This window comes from Poromitra crassiceps (genome assembly GCF_964638095.1).
Source record: "Poromitra crassiceps genome assembly, contig: HAP1_SCAFFOLD_1057, whole genome shotgun sequence".
In the NCBI taxonomy this organism is placed as follows: Eukaryota; Metazoa; Chordata; class Actinopteri; order Beryciformes; family Melamphaidae; genus Poromitra; species Poromitra crassiceps.
In genome coordinates, this window is record NW_028151353.1 from 5,001 (window position 1) to 17,500 (window position 12,500).

A 12,500-nucleotide genomic window follows, 5' to 3' on the forward strand; every position below is an offset into this window, starting at 1 on the left:
AGATTTCCCCCTGCACTGTCATACATATAGTAGATACACTGCGTGAGAGAGAGAGAGAGAGAGAGAGAGAGAGAGAGGGGGGGGAGAGAGAGAGAGAGAGAGAGAGAGAGAGAGAGGGGGAGAGAGAGAGAGAGAGAGAGAGAGAGAGAGGGGGAGAGAGAGAGAGAGAGAGAGAGGGGGGAGAGAGAGAGAGAGAGAGAGGGGGAGAGAGAGAGAGAGAGAGAGAGGGGGGAGAGAGAGAGAGAGAGAGAGAGAGAGAGTCTGATATTTCATGTATAGTCCCTAGTACCAATCTCCTGAGTCCTGAGTATGTCCCAATTTCAGCTAGAAGTAAGTATGAGTGACTGGCAGCAGGCACGGTCAATTGGAGTCAGGCGAGCGTGTTATTAGCCTCGCCCCTGCAGTCACCCTTTAGATAAAGCTGTGTTGGTCACCTGCCCTTAAATTTGAATGACTGACAGGCAGTTTGCTGAAGGAGACGCACTGGGACATCGTCCCCTGTCTCCATGTTGTCCCTGTTGTCGCCTCTTAAAGAGAGACACTTGCCCTTAAATGTGAGTCATTACAGACGGGGAGAGGAGCTGGGAGGGGCATTTGGCCGTGGTCCCCGGCGCAGCCCAGAGGAAACCTCGCCTCAGGGGGATCAACCGTATCCCCTTAGGTTCCTTCACTTCTACAGCTCTGACAATGCTCTCCCCTTAGGTTCCTTCACTCCTACAGCTCTGACAATGCTCTCCCCTTAGGTTCCTTCACTCCTACAGCTCTGACAATGCTCTCCCCTTAGGTTCCTTCACTCCTACAGCTCTGACAATGCTCTCCCCTTAGGTTCCTTCACTCCTACAGCTCTGACAATGCTCTCCCCTTGCCCCCTGGGACCTCAAGTCCCAAATTATAGTCATTATCTCCTTAAAGCACGTTCTTTCAGCAACTAGGCCTGTCTTTATAAGCAGCATCTGCTGTAATCACTTCAGATTTAAAAACAAACATTGCCTCTTAAACAATGTTGGTATTACAGTGTATATAAATTGTGATTATGTGTGTATGATTTGTAGTGATATGTATAATGTATAACGAAGATGTGTTGATATCTGTTATGTACCCTGTAATATAATATATTGTATTGTTGTTTGTGCTGGCAACCCTGCCCTGGGACTGCAGATGGAAAATAGCAATTTGCTATAATCTGGTGCAAAGCATCTTTTCTCTCTGAGATCAATGTTATCTTTTGCACATGGTCCCTGACAAATAAACTTAATAAACCAAACTAAACTAAGTCGGTGGACCAGAGCAGTGCAGTACTGCTCCGGGGGGAGTTTTCTTGGTTGGACGTTTTTATCAAGTGTTCGCTGTAGAGGGGTTAAGGGTGGTACAAAACCACACAATGGAGTTATGTGAGGTTACCAATGGCTCTCCAGAGATGGTTGGAATTGTTTAATTTGATAGCGGCTTGGCAGGTCAGGAATGGGGCCGTGTTTGCTGCTTGCACGCTTGTTGTCATTTGTGTGAAATTTAACGCATCTTCTGGGAGTTTGGCCTGAGAGGAATGATGGCACATTTTCAAAGTGATGTGCTCCACCCTGAAGGCCCCAGGGGAATAGCTCCTAGGATTCCTGTCTGAATGAGGATAGTGTTTACACTGTGTGTTGTGTGTCTGAATGAGGATAGTGTTTACACTGTGTGTTGTGTGTCTGAATGAGGATAGTATTTACACTGTGTGTTGTGTGTCTGAATGAGGATAGTATTTACACTGTGTGTTGTGTGTCTGAATGAGGATAGTATTTACACTGTGTGTTGTGTGTCTGAATGAGGATAGTATTTACACTGTGTGTTGTGTGTCTGAATGAGGATAGTGTTTACACTGTGTGTTGTGTGTCTGAATGAGGATAGTGTTTACACTGTGTTGTGTGTCTGAATGAGGATAGTATTTACACTGTGTGTTGTGTGTCTGAATGAGGATAGTGTTTACACTGTGTGTTGTGTGTCTGAATGAGGATAGTATTTACACTGTGTGTTGTGTGTCTGAATGAGGATAGTGTTTACACTGTGTGTTGTGTGTCTGAATGAGGATAGTATTTACACTGTGTTGTGTCTGAATGAGGATAGTGTTTACACTGTGTGTTGTGTGTCTGAATGAGGATAGTATTTACACTGTGTTGTGTCTGAATGAGGATAGTATTTACACTGTGTGTTGTGTGTCTGAATGAGGATAGTGTTTACACTGTGTGTTGTGTGTCTGAATGAGGATAGTGTTTACACTGTGTTGTGTGTCTGAATGAGGATAGTATTTACACTGTGTTGTGTCTGAATGAGGATAGTGTTTACACTGTGTGTTGTGTGTCTGAATGAGGATAGTATTTACACTGCGTGTTGTGTGTCTGAATGAGGATAGTATTTACACTGTGTTGTGTCTGAATGAGGATAGTGTTTACACTGTGTGTTGTGTGTCTGAATGAGGATAGTATTTACACTGCGTGTTGTGTGTCTGAATGAGGATAGTGTTTACACTGTGTGTTGTGTGTCTGAATGAGGATAGTATTTACACTGTGTGTTGTGTGTCTGAATGAGGATAGTGTTTACACTGTGTGTTGTGTGTCTGAATGAGGATAGTATTTACACTGTGTTGTGTGTCTGAATGAGGATAGTGTTTACACTGTGTGTTGTGTGTCTGAATGAGGATAGTATTTACACTGTGTTGTGTGTCTGAATGAGGATAGTGTTTACACTGTGTGTTGTGTGTCTGAATGAGGATAGTGTTTACACTGTGTGTTGTGTGTCTGAATGAGGATAGTGTTTACACTGTGTGTTGTGTGTCTGAATGAGGATAGTATTTACACTGTGTGTTGTGTGTCTGAATGAGGATAGTGTTTACACTGTGTTGTGTGTCTGAATGAGGATAGTATTTACACTGTGTTGTGTGTCTGAATGAGGATAGTGTTTACACTGTGTGTTGTGTGTCTGAATGAGGATAGTATTTACACTGTGTTGTGTGTCTGAATGAGGATAGTATTTACAGTGTGTTGTGTGTCTGAATGAGGATAGTATTTACACTGTGTGTTGTGTGTCTGAATGAGGATAGTGTTTACACTGTGTGTTGTGTGTCTGAATGAGGATAGTGTTTACATTGTGTGTTGTGTGTCTGAATGAGGATAGTGTTTACACTGTGTGTTGTGTGTCTGAATGAGGATAGTATTTACACTGTGTGTTGTGTGTCTGAATGAGGATAGTATTTACACTGTGTGTTGTGTGTCTGAATGAGGATAGTGTTTACACTGTGTGTTGTGTGTCTGAATGAGGATAGTGTTTACACTGTGTTGTGTGTCTGAATGAGGATAGTGTTTACACTGTGTTGTGTGTCTGAATGAGGATAGTGTTTACACTGTGTGTTGTGTGTCTGAATGAGGATAGTGTTTACACTGTGTGTTGTGTGTCTGAATGAGGATAGTATTTACACTGTGTTGTGTCTGAATGAGGATAGTGTTTACACTGTGTGTTGTGTGTCTGAATGAGGATAGTGTTTACACTGTGTTGTGTGTCTGAATGAGGATAGTGTTTACACTGTGTGTTGTGTGTCTGAATGAGGATAGTGTTTACACTGTGTTGTGTGTCTGAATGAGGATAGTGTTTACACTGTGTGTTGTGTGTCTGAATGAGGATAGTATTTACACTGTGTTGTGTGTCTGAATGAGGATAGTGTTTACACTGTGTTGTGTGTCTGAATGAGGATAGTGTTTACACTGTGTTGTGTGTCTGAATGAGGATAGTGTTTACACTGTGTGTTGTGTGTCTGAATGAGGATAGTATTTACACTGTGTGTTGTGTGTCTGAATGAGGATAGTATTTACAGTGTGTTGTGTGTCTGAATGAGGATAGTATTTACACTGTGTGTTGTGTGTCTGAATGAGGATAGTGTTTACTAGGGCTGTCAAACGATTAATTTTCTTAATCGCGATTAATCGTGCGATTAATTATAATTAATCGCGATTAATCGCGTCTTTGTATCGCATGTTTAAAATGCTATTATTTTGCATTGCAAAGCATTTTTAATTAGATATTAATAATTATTACCAGTGTGTCGTGATTGGGAATCAAATTAATGCAAATAAATGTACTTTGTGATCTTGAATTTTAGATTTATTTTCAATTCAATAGAAGTGCAATGTAGACAGGAGGTCACAAAATGCATCTTGAATAGAAAATAAATGCACAATAATTGTAAACACTCCAGAACAGATACTTCCGGCGGCGGCGCTGTGGAGCAGTCGAAACCCAAAATGACACAGCCGAAGAAGGCTGTATCTGAGCTAAAAACTTTGGCACTTCCATGTGAATAATGGCTCGGTATTGGAAACTGTGTATTGATAACGTGTATATCGCGTGAAGCCATTAGAGCCGACCTCCCAGTGGTTAGAGGACCCGCGCATCCGAGACTCTGAAGGAATAATGAGTGATGAGTCTCGCGCTAGCTAGCTGGCTGCTAGCTACTTTCAGGTGATCGCTCGCCTCAAACTCAATGTACTTCGGTGATATTTTAATTCCGTTTTACACAAGGTGCAAACTACGGCTCTTGACTTATCCACTGTGCCATTTGGGAAGTAAAACGATCCATTTAAAAGCGTATTGCTGTCGTTCTCTTCCATGCCTGCCTGCACAAACAGGAGACAGGAAACCGAACGGCTTGACTACAAGTACGGGGCGACGAAGGGACAAAATAGCGGCATGCGATTAACGCGATTAATTCAAAATAACGCGTTATGATCGGCGCGCGTTAACGCGCGATTAACGCGTTAACGCTGACAGCCCTAGTGTTTACACTGTGTGTTGTGTGTCTGAATGAGGATAGTATTTACACCGTGTTGTGTCTGAATGAGGATAGTATTTACACTGTGTTGTGTGTCTGAATGAGGATCGTTTTACACTGGGTGTTCTGTGTCTGGCTCAAATTGTCGTAGTTCCAATTCAATCACATAAGAAATGAATGAGTGACTCACAGCTTTGTAGTTCCATTGTTGCTTCCAATCCTCCATACCTGAGCTGAAGTGGCAGTCTGACTATTTTGTTGTTGTTGTTTTATTTTTACAATAACTGAGAAGTAGCCTGGCTTACCGTCTTTTTAGATAAACCGTCTGACTCTGATATAATAGTAAATGACACAGAAAGGAAAGTTAACACTGTTGTACTAAGCTACCACTGTCCTTTGGAGTTTATGTTGTTCAGGACATAACGATTGCAGGGATGTATTATACAGTACTCTAAAACTGTATTCAGATATAGTTCAGAAGCTTTGTGTGACATTACCCAAATCTCATAAAAAAAATTGACAACACCAGAAGCGCATAAAACACAATAAACAATAAACGCCTGGGGTCAACCTCAATTTTGCACATAAGCGCCGGTCGGTTATTATTATTATTTTTTCAGTGATCCCAATAGACTACTTGCACAACTCCACTACTTCCTGAAATGAGTAGGGCATCTTGGTTTCCTGTCCTACACTATAGAGGGTATGCACACCCACTGGAACACGCCCCCTCAATCAGGAATGAGTGTCAAAATGAGTGTCAAGTTCCTCTCTGAGCAGCAGGTGTCAGTTATCTAGGCTGATTACTGCATTCAAGCTCAGTCTTGCTGTGACTCAGTGGGCGTGACCCCACAGTGACTTCTGCCTCTGTGACATCACATGCATACCCTCTATTGGATGAACTGATTAATGTCAGGTGTGCCTGACTGCTGCAGTCACAACAACAGTGATCAGTCACACCTGACTTTAATCAGTTCATCCAATAGTGTAGGACAGGAAACCAAGATGCCCTACTCATTTCAGGAAGTAGTGGAGTTGTGCAAGTAGGGGTATATTTACCATATTATGAGCATTTTGATACTGCTGACCAGGAAATCTGTACAAAAAATAATAATAATCGCCTGGGTCAATTTTGTACAATAAAGAAATAACCGCCTGACTCCAATTGCCGCCTGGTCTCCTTTAAACGCCTGGGGTCAAACTCGATTTAGCATAATAAATGCCCGGGCCCTTATTGGAAGTTTTACGGTATGCATATTAGCTATACAGTTCTTATGTCCTTCTGATTTAATACTACTAAGATAGACCCCAAACACTGAATAGCCTATGCCCACAAGCAGGGCTCTCTGTTACTCAACTCATCCACCACCGATGTGTAGCACCCACCTGGGTGATGCACGGCAGCCAGTTTTGCGCCAGGATGCTCACCACACATCAGCTAACACGGTAGAGAGTTGAGGACTGAATGTGTCAATTAAGTCTCTGAAACTACACACAGAGCGTGTTTGGGCTTTGGTAGTCTCTCCCCAGACTCAAATATTACATTGACTGTGCTCCGCATACTACATAGTGAGTCTGTGACAGTTCACAGCCACTGCTGCTGGGGGGTGAAATTGAATGAGTGACAGGTCGTAGCACCAATGAGAGACTGAGAGCGGTTCGAAAAATGGGCTGCGCCTCCCATGCCGTCCGTGATCGCTAAGTCGTTACTGATTGGTGAAGACTGAATCCACCACTGGCCAATCACTGGCCAAGTGAATGGTTCACTTCCGACCTGAAAGGGGAAGCGTCCCAGACCCAGAGAGAGATCTGCAGCATGCAGTAACGTAGTGTATCAGCGTAAGAACTCTCATGGGTCTGGCGTTGAGACTAGGGCTTTGGCAGAGGGGCGGAGCGCACCGCTGCAAAGGAAAACAATATTTTTATGTATTTCTATGAATTTTTGTTATTTATTGCATTTCAGGCAATCTTTGCGATGTGTTTATTGCGCATGTTCATGATGCGATTCATGTGATGATGATGAAAATATGATTTATTGTGCAACCACTTGGTTTAGCTATTTCTGAAGAACTTCAGTGCTTGGTTGAAGAATAACATTTAATTATCATTATTATCTAAGTATTTCCAATTAAATATATAGGCTAAGATTTATTGATTGTTCTCCCTCTAAGAGTTTCACTGCATCATTCTGAGGCCAACAATGCCTCTTGTACATTCCTCAAGCCACATGCTTATGGCTTCAATGAATGTGGGTTTGTAATTAAACAACATATCCAATCCATATCCCTATTTTATGATCATACTGACAATGCCAATATGTTGTATCAATGCAATATAGTAAATACAACTTTTGCATGAACTTTTATGAGTAATTATTAAACAGATCCTGATGTCTTTATGCCTGTCTAGGTAAAGCCAATTCCAATGTGCAGTGGGAGGAAGACTCGGCGGAGAGCTTTCCATCAAAACCAGTCAGAATAGCTTTTGTCCTGGTGGTCCATGGACGAGCCTCTCGCCAGTTTCACCGCCTCTTCAAAGCCATCTACCACACCTCCCACTACTACTACATACACGTTGACCAGGTACACCTCCCACTACTACTACATACACGTTGACCAGGTACACCTCCCACTACTACTACATACACGTTGACCAGGTACACCTCCCACTACTACTACATACACGTTGACCAGGTACACCTCCCACTACTACTACATACATGTTGACCAGGTACGCCTCCCACTACTACTACATACACGTTGACCAGGTACACCTCCCACTACTACTACATACACGTTGACCAGGTACACCTCCCACTACTACTACATACACGTTGACCAGGTACACCTCCCACTACTACTACATACACGTTGACCAGGTACACCTCCCACTACTACTACATACACGTTGACCAGGTACACCTCCCACTACTACTACATACACGTTGACCAGGTACACCTCCCACTACTACTACATACACGTTGACCAGGTACACCTCCCACTACTACTACATACACATTGACCAGGTACACCTCCCACTACTACTACATACACGTTGACCAGGTACACCTCCCACTACTACTACATACACGTTGACCAGGTACACCTCCCACTACTACTACATACACGTTGACCAGGTACACCTCCCACTACTACTACATACACGTTGACCAGGTACACCTCCCACTACTACTACATACACGTTGACCAGGTACACCTCCCACTACTACTACATACACGTTGACCAGGTACACCTCCCACTACTACTACATACACGTTGACCAGGTACACCTCCCACTACTACTACATACACGTTGACCAGGTACCACACCTCCCACTACTACTACATACACGTTGACCAGGTACCACACCTCCCACTACTACTACATACACGTTGACCAGGTACACCTCCCACTACTACTACATACACGTTGACCAGGTACACCTCCCACTACTACTACATACACGTTGACCAGGTACACCTCCCACTACTACTACATACACGTTGACCAGGTACACCTCCCACTACTACTACATACACGTTGACCAGGTACACCTCCCACTACTACTAGGGATGCACGATATATCGGCAATCATATCGGTATCGGCCGATGTTGGTCATTTTTTAACATATCGGTCATATCGGTATCGGTCAGATGTTGCAATGTTAATATCGGTTATCATTATCAGCCAAATTCTTCACATTGATATGAAATAATGCAGTAAATCTATGATTTATGGGCTTTTCCAAAGGCTTTGCAAATAAAGAAATGCATAACTTTTTCAAATTCAGTGTTAACATGTGTTTTTCAGTATGTACAAAATGTGATGATCATAAAAATGTGGTTTTATACAGATCATATCGACATCGGTAAATATCGGTTATCGGCCATAACAGCAATGTTAATATCGGTTATCGGCATCGGCCAAAATTTTCATATCGGTGCATCCCTAACTACTACTACATACACGTTGACCAGGTACACCTCCCACTACTACTACATACACGTTGACCAGGTACACCTCCCACTACTACTACATACACGTTGACCAGGTACACCTCCCACTACTACTACATACACGTTGACCAGGTACCACACCTCCCACTACTACTACATACACGTTGACCAGGTACCACACCTCCCACTACTACTACATACACGTTGACCAGGTACACCTCCCACTACTACTACATACACGTTGACCAGGTACACCTCCCACTACTACTACATACACGTTGACCAGGTACGCCTCCCACTACTACTACATACACGTTGACCAGGTACGTCATCTACCACACCTCCCACTACTACTACATACACGTTGACCAGGTACGCACACCTCCCACTACTACTACATACACGTTGACCAGGTACACCTCCCACTACTACTACATACACGTTGACCAGGTACACCTCCCACTACTACTACATACACGTTGACCAGGTACGCCACAGACAGCCTACAGAGATGATGTATTTCATGTGAAACCAGTCAAGCCCTGCAAAATTCTATGTTAACATTGTGTCAGGGGAAAAGTGTTGATGTTAGAAAGAAAATTAATTCATGATCAATCTTTCCAGCGCTCCAACTACCTGCACAGGCAGGTTCAGGCCCTGGCTGACCAGTATGCCAATGTGAGGGCGACCTCCTGGCGCATGGCCACCATCTGGGGCGGTGCCAGCCTGCTGACCATGTACCTCCGCAGCATGGCTGACCTGCTGGCCATGAGGGACTGGAGCTGGGACTTCTTCATCAACCTCAGTGCTGCAGACTACCCCATCAGGTAACAGAGGGGGACCTCAAAGCATAGTGCAGGCAGTCACAAGAGTACAAGAAGGGAGAAATCTCCTATAAGCTGATGAGGTGACTTGTCCTGCGATGTGTCTGTGTTGGACATTGTTTTCTCTTGAGGGGGGCCGATGCCGTCCACCACATATTTGACCTTAGGATAAACAATGGTAGACCACTTCAGCCAATAGGGAGGAAATTCAATATGCATTAGTGTGGTCCCCCTGCGGTTGACTGGGAGCTTTAAATAAGTCACTCCCAACCAAACAGATCAATGAAGTAGAACCTCTGCCTTTCCCAAGCCCTATCCATTCACACATTATCTCCCAAGTCCTGTTTCCTTTGCTTTGCACTCAATTGAATAGGTTACATGGTGAACTGATTACAACTTAATTGCCCGGGGTCAATGCCTATTGACTTCCCAGGCCTGCTGTGTTCTGTACAGTCCACAAGTCATCTTTCCACTCCAAAACATCCCTTTCAAGAGCCTGTAATGTAAGGTCATTAAAAGCCGCACAGTTTAGGTGGAAGTGGACATGACGTCATGGAAATAGTCTACTGGGAGAAAAATGTCATGACTTGTAGTTTCTTTTTTATGTGAGTTTGTAGTCCTTCTGGGAATAAAGGGTCTGCTGGGTTTTCGATGTAGCTCTGCAGCAGCCAATTACTGTAGTAAAACCCCCCTATTAAGGAGAGAGTTATCTCTTCTATACAGCCAGATGTCCACCAGTTGAATTTAGACGAGCTGTAATGGCCACTCGCTCCCCTTTTCCACCAAGTGCCTAATCTCCAACCAGTTCCAAAGAACCGGCTCTCGGCCAGGAAAACTGGTTCCAGAGTGGCACCAACTCTTTGCTGGGCAACAAGAAAAAAACACTTAGGTCCGGAGCTGGAGGCGGGGCTTAGGTCCGGGGCTGGAGGCGGGGCTTAGGTCCGGGGCTGGAGGCGGGGCTTAGGTCAGGGGCTGAAGGCGGGATTATTGCTTTGGCAGACAGCAAAAAGCACGAGCGGCTGGATGAATGGAGTTATCACATTACACGGAGCGAAGCATTTTAAAGTAGAATGCATAAATCTGGTGCACTTTGAGAGAAAAATTAAGAAGCTAGATCTATGAAAAACTACACGCATCACATTAATATCCTCTTTTGTGATGTGGCTTTACAATGATGAAAAAAAAAGTCTCCCTACATATAATACATGTATAATATATTCTGCATACAGGTATATGGTAGAATACTGCTTCTTAAATACAAGTATCTATACCAACATCACTTCCAGGGGAGAACTCAAGTACTACAAGGTAACATTTGCTTTGTAGACATAAATAAAAGTCAAGGAAAAAGGGATGTCTAAATCGCTATTCACAACATGCGCAGTGACCACGAGGAACCTGACTGTCCTCACTGAAGCTGTGGCCAGAGCAGGGAGCCGCGAGTGGCCAGGAGCACGGGGGAGACATCGTGAATAGCAAATTTTTAAATGTGTGTTATAACCAGTGGGCTAGCTCTGGGTTTTTCAGAGGAAGTCGTGGAAGTAATCCTGTGGTTCCTCAAATGGCCACTTGAGGCAGGACTCGGAAGTGACATCATTAATGTCCAGGGGTACGGTGGCGCAGTCGGTAGCGCTGTCGCCTCACAGCTAGAAGGTCCTGAGTTCGATTCTCGCCTGGGACGCTGTGGGCGCTGGAGTTGTGACCCCCCCATATCTTCAGTGCCCACTGCCCAGGTGGGCTATCTCGTCGAAAGGGCCTTTCTATGTGGAGTTTGCATGTTCTCCCCGTACCCCCCAGGGGGTTCCTCCGTACATAACCCCCCACTAAAAACATGCAGAAGATCGTCATCCGACCAGTGACGACAACATCTGAAGTTGGTCCAATGATGGTCCAATGATGGTCCCCGGGCGCTGGAAAGAAAAAGCGACCACTGCTCCTGGCCTGCCCCCCGGAGGAAAGGACAAGCCAGGATGGGTCAAATGCAGAGGACGTATTTCACTGGCCACCCTCAGCATGAGTGTGTGTAGTAGTGGCCGCATGCATGTGTTGTAGTGTGTTCATGTGACAATAAAGACGGGCTTCCGTCTGAAATCGTGTTTTATCACCCCTGTGTTAAAATGCCCTCTTTGTAAGAGTGGTTAAGCATTTACAGATTGGACCGAAACGGTTTTTGGCCTATAGTTAATTTCACCTTTCATAACAACTGTAGGGGGTTGAAATTGTATATAACTCGCCCATTTGGAGTAAAATAGATGATAGAAAAGGGGGTGGCCTGTCCAGTGATCACACAGCTTGCCGATCACGGACCAATAGCAGGCGGAGCTGCAGGTCTGGGAAACCCGCTGTCTCACGTGAGCTCCGCAAGGACCCCAAGATGGCGACCGACAACAACACTTTGCTGCAAAACGTGAGTCCAAAAAATAGCAGATGGCTTCGTCCATATTATTTAGGTCAGTGGTTATAACAAGCCAATTACATAGTCCTTAGCATCTACATTCAACTAAGATGTTCCCTTTATTTATTTGCAAAGATCTACTAACATTTTTGGACTAACCATGTTATCTCCAGTAGCCATGTTGCAAAGCATTCAGACATATTCAGTGACGTAATGACGTGGCCCTCTAGTCATCTCTTTGAACGAGCACCAGCACTACGTTCCAGTTAGTGGAAACTCAGTATGGATAACAGGAAACTCAGTATGGATAACAGGAAACTCAGTATGGATAACAGGAAACTCAGTATGGGTAACAGGAAACTCAGTATGGATAACAGGAAACTCAGTATGGGTAACAGGAAACTCACAGGAAACTCAGTATGGATAACAGGAAACTCAGTATGGATAACAGGAAACTCAGTATGGATAACAGGAAACTCAGTATGGGTAACAGGAAACTCAGTATGGATAACAGGAAACTCAGT

General features: G+C 44.2%; 1 protein-coding gene across 1 annotated transcript in view; it reads left to right on the forward strand.

The window, feature by feature from the left end:
* LOC310771699 (xylosyltransferase 1-like) overlaps positions 1–12,500 on the forward strand; it is a gene marked incomplete at both ends in the record, with an annotated part of 34,271 nt that overhangs the window by 4,320 nt on the left and 17,451 nt on the right. The window contains 2 exons of the mRNA XM_083664245.1: positions 7,208–7,380; positions 9,382–9,584. Of these exons, the coding sequence (XP_083520371.1) occupies positions 7,208–7,380; positions 9,382–9,584 (376 nt within the window). The remainder of the gene's footprint in view (positions 1–7,207; positions 7,381–9,381; positions 9,585–12,500) is intronic.